We start from the raw sequence: 12,158 nt of genomic DNA on the forward strand, positions 1-12,158 counted from the left end.
CTTGTACATTGTACATTGGAGTCAGCAGTTGACAATAATTCAGAAAATTTAAAAAAGTTTGGTTTATAACAATATATTTTATACGAATATTTTTTCCGCCATTTTTAAAAAAAAATGACGCCGCGCGATATAATCATCAGCTTTTTGGCCCTCCTAACAAATATGGCAAATTCTCACGTTTTGGAGTGCCACACCATCTCCCAGTCTCGACTTGGTCGACCTTTGCAGTTCTGAATTTAATAAATTTTAGGCAGTACATTGAGATATTTTTCAAATCAAAATTCGCTTTTGAAAATATCGTATATCTGACCCTAAGACGATGCAAGGAAATCGCTTTGCCATTTCTGTTTATTCTGATCTCCAAGACATTGCTCAACTGTATTTATTTTAAACAATTGATATTTACAAAGGCTTGTTCATTCCATACGTTGGAATACCCACAAAAGTCAAAAATATTTTTAATACATGAGAGGTAAGAGTTATTATAACTTCTTTTACAAAATTGATCATATACATACTGATATAAATACTAACAATCTCGCTCTTCTGGACGGAAAAGTAGCTCTGCTCAGTGAGATATAATTTTTGTATTACAATGTATACATATTGTTACATATAATGAGAAACGACTCGTTTCTCCATAGACGACATAACTTGGGGTGCTGTTTTTAAATTTAAAATGTTTTTTATTATCATCATAAGTGGATATGCTCAATAATATCAAAAATTCTCAAAACCCCAAATCTCGCAACCATACTAAAATACAGGTGCAACAACTTTATCGAACAGATCAAGCTGACATTCTACTGGTAAACTGAATTGTTTAATTTTTCGTATCAACCCATACATGGCTTTGTGAGCTTGCTCACATAAATGTTATTTTGCCATATAAAATCATCCGGACGGTGAAAATAGTATACCCAGATATTTTTAAAAGTCTTTCACAATTTCAATAACTTCATCATTGAAGTAAAATATCTTCTTTTCTTTTTTTGCAGATGAACGTTTTGAGAAAACCATAATTGTTGTTTTATCAACGTTCACATTTAATTTCCATTGAATACAATAAGATTGAACTTCATTGAGAGCATGTTGCAAACCGTTTGCAGAATCTGAAATAATAACTATCGTCGGTTGAAATAGTAACTGCGTCGTCGGGATAGAATGAAATAAAGGTTTTAGATAAAGTAAACAGAGTTTGGAATACTTGAGCTAATAGGAAGTCCACGCACGTTTTTAAAAGAAATTCTTCTAAATCATGTATGTACAGTGAGAACAAAAGAGGAGATAATTGAATTAAACCTAAATGTCCTTCTGCTATTGATGTTTAAGTGTCTACTACGGGGGCTCTGTTCTTCTATTGATTATCGTTCTTAATTTTATACTTTTTAAAGTGTCTACCCAGGGAACACTGGAGGCCATTTGTATTGCACAGTCTGTCAGACCGGGAATAATGACGTTGACAACCGAGTTCATCAAGAGCCTACATGTGTGAGGCAAAACTTTAAGGTGCTAATGCCGAACAACGGTGCCTACCCAATCTGCAAGGAGGGCGTAAACGGTAGCGTCATTCCAGGTAACTAACGGCTTCTCTCTTCTACAAACAATATTGGTGTTCATGTTACAAGGTCTGTTTTAGAGTTAGCATATTTTGATAGTTCCTGGTTGTTGCAAGTAAAAATGCAAAGTCAGCTCTAATGTATAAATGGGCATGACGATGGTAAAAAAGGAGAATTTTTTTAAACAATCGGTATCGAACTCGGAACTCTTGCACTTACCTAGTTCGATCATCAACTATAGTAACTAGATTGCTAACTAAATTAGAGAACTACCCATACCAATATTTAAAAAATCAGTAATATTACTACAATATTAAATTTAAACATATCTCGAAATAAATGCGCGTAATGATAGATACAAGTGAAACTCTCATCTGTTAGAAAATGGTGAATATGCCTACTTTCTGCATGACTTTGTCATTGTCGAAGCACAGATCTTTCCGCAGGTAGACATGCTCGAATTACATTCTGTTATGAATCCTTTTATTAGGTCTTTCCACTTTTTTGTGTTTATTGCTATTGTAACATGTAGCGGTCACCCAGCCAAGTGCTGAACACGCTCGTCGTTGCTTAACTTGCGTGATCAAGAGAGACACTCTACCACATCACTAGAAAAGCTAGCTCACTAGCGAGGCAGTATAAGTTCCCTCTTGTACTGACCGCTACACTTCCCCCCATTCGTCACGAAGCTTAGCGCGAGTCCTCTCTAAGTATTTAGCACCTGCTCAGTAACGGCACCCGTCGTTCCCGACGACAACCACCGTCGTCCCCGGACAAATCCACGTCCGTACCCAGAGCTCCGAAGAGACTCTACCTGAAGCAGGTCTCCTGCCAAACACCAGAGTCACTACGCTGCCACCAATTTGTAACATGTAGCGGTCACCCAGCCAAGTGCTGATCACACTCGTCGTTGCTTAATTTGCGTGATCAAGAGAGACACTCTACCACATCACTAGAAAAGCTAGCTCTCTAGCGAGGCAGTATAAGTTCCCTCTTGTACTGACCGCTACAGTATTATTATTATCAATCTATATTCTTTTCCTAACTTAATGATTTTTTGTTTTGTTTCAATGCTTACAAATGAATAAATTTCCTCATTATATAAAACCTTTAAAAATGCTTTAGTGAGACCACATGGATAGAGGGGAATTGTTCCCAACCTGTTCATTAATGGTTCTACAAAGGTTACCCGTGGTCACCATTATAATGTAGTGATAATATAAGGGTTACCTCTGATTACCCATTGATGTAATGGTCATATAAGGTTACCTCTGGTCACCCAAGGATGCAAATATCATATGTGTAAAGATGATCTCTGGTTGCCCTTTAATGTAAATGTCATATTAGGGTTTCCTCTGGTCACCCATTGATGTAATGATCATGTAAGAGTTCCCTCTGGTCACCTATTGATGTAATGGTCAAAAGAGTTACTTCTGGTCACCATAGATATAATAATCATATAAGGATAACCGCTGATCACCCATAGAAACTGGACAAAAGGGTTACCTCTGGTCACCCATATTAGCAATGGTTATAAAAGGGTTACCTCTGGTCACCTTTTGATGTAAATGTCATATAAGGTTACCTCCGATCACCATTGAACAAATTGATAGAAAGGTGTCCTGAGGTAACCGACATCTCAGTGTACGGATGACCTTAGGTCACTCTTGTTTATGTTTCTACTTCTATTTCAAATACATAGCCAAGTAACAGGTAGAGTGACCACATGACCAATCTCCTTCTCTGTCCGAAATCCATACTTCCCGTTATCTCTTATACACGTCTTACAGACACGCCTTATATATGTTATATTTTCTATTTACAAATATTATAATGAACAATTACAAAGTCAACCCATAACATAATTTAGACAAATTACCCATGGACCATCTGGACATAACTTTGGACAACCCTTACTTAAGAGTTTGCGACAATATGCCCATTAGATAAAGAAGATTTACAAACGGATAGACAAATGATAAAAAAGCTCATTTTATTCCTTGGATCAGGTGAGCTAAACATTTCACCTTGACACTGCTGTAGCATCATGAAATATAATCCATAGTAACATAATTTTCATGTATGAAATTAATAGGTGACCAGAAGTCACCCCGCAGGTGCAACATTATCTTACAATTATCTGTAAATAAATTGTAAATAAATTAAAGGATGATTTAAATTTCATTTTCACTGCATTCAGCGTCGGATCCAGGAATTGTGATTACGGGGGGGGGGGCACTTTATGAAGCATTAGGTCCAGGGCAAAGCCCTGGTGGGGGTCCAGGGGGCGAAGCCCCCGGAAGCTCCCGGATTTTACAGATTTTATGGGGCTTGAAATATTTCTCCTATTTAGTCATTTTTACTATTTTCTATCATTCTAATAAGGTGAAATCAATAAAATGACCGAAATTTTAAGGGTTTTTGGGGAAAAATTAAGTTCTCCCAATAAAGTACATTTTGTAACTCAAGAAATCAAAGGATTTTGTCATTTATTTCTCCGGGAGTGGAAGAAATCATTGCTTCTTTTATCGTTTAGTACATTTTCCGAAACAAGATACCGAGATTTACCTTAAATTTGAAAATTTTAGGGGAGAGGGCGGCTGCACCCCCTCTAAATCCACCACTGGCATTGTATTTATCATAAGATAGGTTCATATCACATTCTAGTATTTGGGAAAATCTGGGGGGATGCAGATCGCGGTAACTTTAAAATTGGGCTATCTTTTGCTAAGAAATTATGACATGTAAATGATCAATAATGACTTGCTCAATATTCATTTTCCTTTGGTAGCGTGCAATATACATAGTCTGCATTGTACTTTCACTTTGATGTGGGAATATTTTTATAGCGTAGTAAACTGTGTAGAAAATAGGTTGACCCGGGGTCATACTAAAATGGGGTGACCCTGGGTCCTACTGCGAAATAGATCCTCGTATTGCACATTTTAAACAAACGAAATACATGTATATTAGACAGACTACGTTTGTACTTGTTTCCAGGCTGTGGTCCTTTACCGACGTCACGTGATCTGTCCTGGAAAACAGATTCCGGAAGACCCATTCAGGAGAACAGTACGGTGTATGAAGTATATTACCCGAAATGTCGTCTGCCAGGTAAACTGAACCGGAAGCTCATGAGTGTTCGGTGTGGGGAGGATCTAACATGGGACGTGGACCCTTCGGGAATCGCATGTCGCTACGGTACATAAATCACGATTTTCCCTTCTTATTTAACTTGTGCCATGGTATTAGGATGCGAGCAACTTGCAAACTATCCCATGGATAGAAATATTTGGTAATATTACTTCATTAATTTATCATACGTACTAGATAACGTGTTCTTTGTTATCGACCTCTTATAAGCTACCTATAATATGTAGTCACAACCATTAGGTACATTTTTATCATTCAACCCGTAGAACAGGTAATCAAGCTAAGCACGAATTTTCCTCATTTGAAGGTTTTTCTCTGCTACATTTACACATGTACAAATGTAAGAAACTTCCGATGAATTGAAAATCAGAAATACGGAGAATGCATCATATTGCTAGCCACACAGACACTGAAAAAATAGGAAAATTTCACGTTTTACAAACTACACTGAAGATGAGATCGTAAGACAAGCAGTTCAATTCACGGTAACACTTCATAGATTGAACACAAATGTTTTGAGAAATACTGGTAATGACGGATACACCGAATGACAGATATAACGAATCAATTCCCAGGTCCCCTGCATTAACATTATAAACAGAGTCCACTGTAAGCTTTTTCTGGGAGGGGGATTCATGTCCTGTCTTTTGCAATGCGTGCACTTTTTTCTGCTACTTGTCTGAAACAAATTGAACACTTTATATACATATACCCAGTTGCTTAACTCCTTGTCCCTAGCTTTTGATGTGTTTTTCTCATCAGCACATCAATGAACGACTAAAGGAGAGAGTGCGAGTAATATTTCTTTCTTTCTTTTTTTGGTTCTACACATTTATTCAATTCTTTTAGTCAGGATTTTTACAACTGCCCCTACATCCCAACCTGATCAGCGGGTATGGGGACTCAATGCTATTTACACAAACACTCGCTTTCACACTAATGATAGACTTGCATACCAAAGATAGAAGTAAAGAGTAAGAAGATAGAGGGAAAAGTTACTCTGGCTGCTGAACAAATACATAAAATAATGGGAAATAATTGCCAACATAGGTTATGTTGTTTTGTTTACCCTGTGCACAATCTAATATCGAGTAATATTTCGATATTTGTGTTGTTGTGACTTCTACGTGTTGAAATTTAAAGACAAAACTTGCAGTTTTCACCAGTGCATTGCGGCATACGCCGATTTAGGACAAATGAAGTCTGTCCTTCGTTTTTGTAGGATGTGGGCCACTCCCGAACAAATACGAATGGAAAATTCAAAATGGCGATGATGCTGGAAATTATAGTTTGACAGGAAAAACCTACGTGCCTGTGTGTGCCACAGGACTAAGGGCAAGCGGACTACTCCACTGCAATGAGAGTAATAAGTGGGCGGAACCTCCGTCCTCCGTAAAATGCACACCTACTCCTAAGCAGCTTACAAGTGGTTAGTTTTCAAACGGGACTCGACTTTGTCATATTTCTTGGACAAAACAATATTGAGGTCTCCTAGAGAATTCAAATATATGATATAATTTAATTTATTATATAGCTAATAAATCTGCGTAAAATCTAGAGAATGTTAGCGTTCAATATCCTGAGAATTTATTGAACGCTAACTTTGCATTGCGTAAATTGTGTGCGCCCGAAACATTCCAAGTATGAGCGTTCAATATTGACGTTAGCGTAACGACGTAAAGTATGACCTAAATATTGCATGCGACGCACAAACAAATGATTTCAATATACCAATTTTTGAAATACCAAATATACTCCTTTCAAAATGCCAAAATTAAAATAATCTTTATGAAAACTTTAGAAATAATCAATATATAAATACTACTTCTTTCATATAACTTTCAAATCAACTTGTTAAAGTAATAAAGCTATACGACACGTCTTATTAGGTCAATCTTCATCAGAACATTACACCGCAGAAAATCTCATCAGGTCATTCTTCATCAGGACATTACACCACCGCGGAAGAAAACTCGTTATAATACTCGTTTAAACAACATTTGATAGTTATGTTTTACAACATATTAAATATAACTATTCATACAAAATAATGACTACAAAAAATAAATATATACACTTAACATTACAGCTCAGATTGGTAAAATACTTCATCAGGACAATACACTAATTATCAGGACATTACACCCTTCGCTTTTGCTAAATGCGTCGTTGTAAACTTTTCACTTTCATCTTCTCAAGAACCACTTGGCCAAATATAACCAAACTTGACCAAAAGCATCCTTGGATAAAGGGCTTTCAAGTTTGTTCAAATGAAGGGCCATGTTCCCTTCAAAGGGGAGATAATCACAAAAATGCAAAAATAGTGTGGGGTCATTTAAAAAATTTCTCCTCAAGAACCACTAGGCCAGAGGAGCTGAAATTTTCATGAAAGCTTCCTGACATAGTGCAGATTCAAGTTTGTTCAAATCATGCCCCCGGGGTTAGGTTAGGGCCACAGTAGGAGATCAAAGTTTTACATAGAAATACATTGTCGGAAACCCATGGTTGATTACGCTTCGTTCCTCTATCCATCACCCGTGGGTCCATTCATTCCCACTCACTCGTTCTCATGAATAAATATTTTAAAATATCGTCCAATCAAAGTAATCGTTATAATAATGGAACTCTTCTGCTTTTAAAGGTAGCACTAACTTAACTTTGCTATCACAGCAATTGTATACCGAAATTGGGCTGAAAGCGTCTTTTTGATTGGACAAATTCATTTAGGGTTTTCCATGAGCGCCCAATCAAATTGCCTCATTAATTATTCATGAGAACGAGCGAGTAGGAATGAATGGACCCACAGGTGATGGAGAGAGGAACGAAGCGTAATCAACCGTGGGTTTCCGATGATGCCTGACATAGTGCAGATTCAAGTTTGTTCAACTCATGGCCCCCGGGAGTAGTTTGGGGCCACAATAGGGGATCAAAGTTTCACATGGGAAATTGGGAATAAATAGAAGAAAAAAAACTTTAAAAACCATCCTCTCAAGAACCAATGGGCCAGCAGAGGAGCTGAGATTTACATGAAAGCTTCCTGACATAGTGCAGATTTAAGTTTGTAAAAATCATGGCCTCCATGGATAGGTTGGGGCCACAAGGTTTTACTTGCAAATATATATGGAAAATCTTCAGATATGGGCCAAGGTAACTCAGGTGAGCGATGTGGCCCTTGGGCCTCTTGTTATAGGATGTGGACCACTCCCGAAAAAATACGGATGGAAAATTCAAAATGGCGGTGATTTTGGAAATTACTGTTTGACAGGAAAAACCTACGTGCCTGTGTGTGCCACAGGACTAAGGGCAAGCGGACTACTCCACTGCAATGAGAGTAATAAGTGGGCGGAACCCCCGTCCTCCGTAAAATGCACACCTACTCCTAAGCAGCTTACACGTGGTTAGTTATTTCTTAGACAAAACAATATTGAGGTATCCTAGAGAATTTGAATAGATGATATGATTTGATATATTAAAGAACATGAGTAATTTTTTTTTTTTTTTTTTTTTTAATTTTTTTTTTTAGAAAATCTCTCTGTAGATTATATTGATGATACCAAAATTGACCGTCGTCTTTCTCACTATCAGAGTTATCTTTCTTTTTGAGTAAACATAAATTTCCTGCACTCTGCATTGAATAACTGATGCAGCTTTTTAGCAATTGTTCTATATCTTCATTACTTCTTTATTATCTGTTGAACTCCTGTGTCAGACCAGTTACAATTACCTTAGAATAGATACACACATATATATTTATTGCTTGGAATAGATATATACAGATGTTAATAGATACACACAGATATATATTACTTAGAATAGATACACACAGATGTTTATTGCTTGGAATAGATACACACAGATGGGTTTTGTTACTGAAATGTAGATTTTTCTCTTTAGAAGGTTCCGGTTGTACTGATGAAACTTGCATTATTGGTAAGTAAAACTGCAGTCTGATTGAAATAGAGATCTCTCAAACAGCAAACAGCACAGAGACTATTTGAGAGATCTGTATTTGAATCAGATTGACTAAACTGAATGATCTCTTGGGTAAATACGATCTATATTTATAGGGAATATCCACAGATTTTACTGTTCACGAAAAGGAACCAAAGGGAATGAACTCGCTCTAGATTATTTTCACGGTGTTCAAACAAGTTTTCATTCGCATAAGAATAATTGGTCAGCTTGTTTTTGCTACAATAAAAAACTACTAACACAAATATTTCTTGTTATATACAGAAGTGTTCCCTTTTGTGTGCACTACAATAAAACACGCTTATAGCGAAGTACTGGGGACGAACAATTACATTTAAACACGCTTATAGCGAAGTATTGGGATGAACATTTACAGTATAATCCACTTACTGCTAAGTGCTGGGGGAATGAACATTTACAACAAAAACACACTTATAGCGAAGTACTGGGGACGAACAATTACAGTAAAACACGCTTGTAGCGAAGTACTGGGGACGAACAATTACAGTAAAACATGCTAATAGCGAAGTACTGGGGACGAACAATTTTGATTCGTTATATCGAGTAAGATCACATGTTTTAAAGTTACATATGCTCAAATTGTTATGTTAGATTCTAATAAAGATATCAATACTGCGGTAGTCTATGAATAAAAACAAGCCCCCCCCCCCCCCCCCCCAAACCCACTATCAAATATGCAAACAAAAATCTACGGTTGTAGAGGTATCAATGAAAATAGTTTTAGAATATGATACAGACTGTCTTTTTAAATACTTTCTTTCCGTAACGACCACGTGACTGTCTTATTAGCGTATCACGAGCTATTTTTCAAGCAATTCTTGGATCTGTAGATATCTAATTACCCTTTCGTGTTTTACATGCACATGAACTAGCATAATGAATTTAGTCTGATAGGTCCTTATTCCTCTATCTACTATACCGTCGATGAACTCGATTTCAAAACTTACACACGTCATTGTTTTCTGTCCGATCACGTGTGAAGAATGCGCGCGCAATCCATACATTATCCAAAATAAGTCCAACCGAAAATGTCCGAGATTAAACTAGTCAAAACTGAACATAATATTTTATCACGCCGCCAGTTACTTAAGCTCAAATTTACAAACAAAGGAATAGATTCCGTCAACATATTAAGCAATATCCTTCTTCATAAAAGAGTTCAGTCGTGTATTCCAACTTATTTCAAGTTCAAGTCTACACCCAGTATTTCCTACAAATATATTTCTACTATTGCATCCAAACTTTTTACTTATAAACATGAATACTTATAAACATGAATATCTCATGTCCAGCTGGACATGTTATTATTGGTGATGTTGATAAGTTGAAAATGAGGACATCAAATCACTTATTCTAAAAGGTCCTAAATACAGAGAACCTCGGTATCTCGATTGGCGACAACACTTCATCTCTATTATGAATTCTGTTGAGGATTATGCCCGACGATGGGCTAAATATGAAAAAGAAGAACTTGATGCAATATCAGAATGGATTACAAGTATAAGGAATATCAAAATCCCGCATTAAACATATTAAAACAAAAGTATGTACCATCTATCCTTCTGTGTTTAGTAAACCAGAAAAGAATTAGATAAGTAACATAAGGAATATGTTTTGGTTCCAGCTGACAAAACTTGTAACAATATTGTCTTTGTTTGTAAGGCTCATTATTACAACTGTATTTTAAACAAATTTGGCATTAATTCTACTTTTGATAATCGTACTTATACTCCAACTGCCCTTTCAAAAGAAAAAAATCTTCAAAACCATGCTTCAGTTTTAGACACATTTAATATCCCAGTCAATGGGTCGGATGAATATGAGTTACCGTACCTATACTGGATTCCTAAACTTAAAAAAAAAACCTTACAGACAAAGATACATCGCTAGATCCAGTAAATGTTCTACCAAGCCCGTATCTTTGCTCCTCACGAAAATATTCACAGCTTTGAAGGAGAAACTTACTGTGTGACTACATATGCCAGAAGTGATGTAAATCAAATGTGGATTCTACAAAATTCTAAAGAAAACTTGAAATCGCAAAAACTTTTCTCAACTCAACATCAAAACGTATGACTTTTCAACACTTTACAAGACCATTCCTCACGATAAATTACAAACTAGACTTTTTGACATCATAGACAGTTGCTTCAACAAAAATGGAAAACGCAAATATTCCTATCCAGTGATCAGTCATCCAAAAAATTACTTTGTTAAACGCCACTCTGATTCCATGCACAAGTACTCTGAAGTTGAAATAAAAATATGCTGGAGTTCCTCATTGTCAATATGTTAGTGGTCTTGGTGATCAGGTCTTCCAACTGTCTGTTGGAATCCCCATGGGCACGAATTGTGCTGCTTTGTTAGCTGATCTGTTTTTATATTCCTATGAAGCAGAATTTATTAAAAAACTTCTACGTGAGGAGAAAAAATCTCTTCTCTTCAATTCGACATTTAGATATATCGACGACGTATTATCTCTTAACAAAAATGAATTTCATTCATATGTCGATTCGATATATTCCCGTGAACTCGAAATAAAAGACACCACAGAGTCGTCCACTTCTGCTTCATACTTAGATATGTATTGAAAGTAGATATTAACGGCAAACTAACAACTCAACTTTATGACAAACGGGATGATTTCAGCTTCTCATATTTATATAGCAATATTCCATTATCACCTGCATAATTATGGTGTTAATATCTCTCAACTGATTCGATACGCAAGAGCTTGTTTTGCTTATGGTCAGTTTTTAAATCGAAGCAGGCTACTGACAAAGAAGTTGATGGTACAGGGGTTTCAACAGTTTCATCAGCATTTCGCAAACTCTATGGTCGTTATAATGATCTAGTTTGCCTTTACAATCTATCATTGGGTCAAATGCTGTCAGACATATTTCATACCGATTGTTGGCCGTTCTTGGCACACTGATTTTGACTACGGATAACTCCGTTTACTTGATCAAGATATATGGCTCACGGCGGATGTGACCGGTTGACAGGGAATGCTTACCCCTCCTAGGTACCTGATCCCACCTCTGGTATATCCAGGACTGGGGTTCGTGTTTGCCCAACCCTCTATTTTGTAATGCTTATAGGAGTTATGAGATTGATGACTGTTCGTTATCTTCACCTTTTATTGGACCTATTCCTTTAATCTGGGATGAAATGGAATAGTTTATGTTGCAGTATTTATCATATATCACCGGTATAGATACATTAACCATGTTAGTTCGGAAACAAAAAATCTTGATTATTAAAACGTGTGTACCTTTAAAACTAGAAAGAATGAAAATTGCTTTGGTGTAAGCATGAATTCATTGTAAGTGTGTTCGCTATAACCGTGTTTTACTGTATATGCAGCAAGTGTCTATTAACAATGATAACTTTTATTCATATATCGATTCGATATATCCCTGTGAGCTCGAAATAAAGGACACCACAGAGTCG

General features: G+C 36.5%; 1 protein-coding gene across 2 annotated transcripts in view; it reads left to right on the top strand.

The window, feature by feature from the left end:
* The window catches only part of LOC125678275 (uncharacterized), a 31,982-nt gene that overhangs the window by 6,153 nt on the left and 13,671 nt on the right, over positions 1-12,158 (top strand). Inside the window, exons 2-6 of one of the 2 annotated variants that reach the window (XM_048916593.2) lie at positions 1,395-1,576; positions 4,560-4,760; positions 5,935-6,141; positions 7,978-8,109; positions 8,607-8,642. In XM_048916593.2, the coding sequence (XP_048772550.1) occupies positions 1,395-1,576; positions 4,560-4,760; positions 5,935-6,141; positions 7,978-8,109; positions 8,607-8,642 (758 nt within the window). The remainder of the gene's footprint in view (positions 1-1,394; positions 1,577-4,559; positions 4,761-5,934; positions 6,142-7,977; positions 8,110-8,606; positions 8,643-12,158) is intronic. The other variant, XM_048916594.2, reaches the window with a different exon arrangement.

Source organism: Ostrea edulis, chromosome 2 (assembly GCF_947568905.1).
Source record: "Ostrea edulis chromosome 2, xbOstEdul1.1, whole genome shotgun sequence".
Lineage (NCBI taxonomy): Eukaryota > Metazoa > Mollusca > Bivalvia > Ostreida > Ostreidae > Ostrea > Ostrea edulis.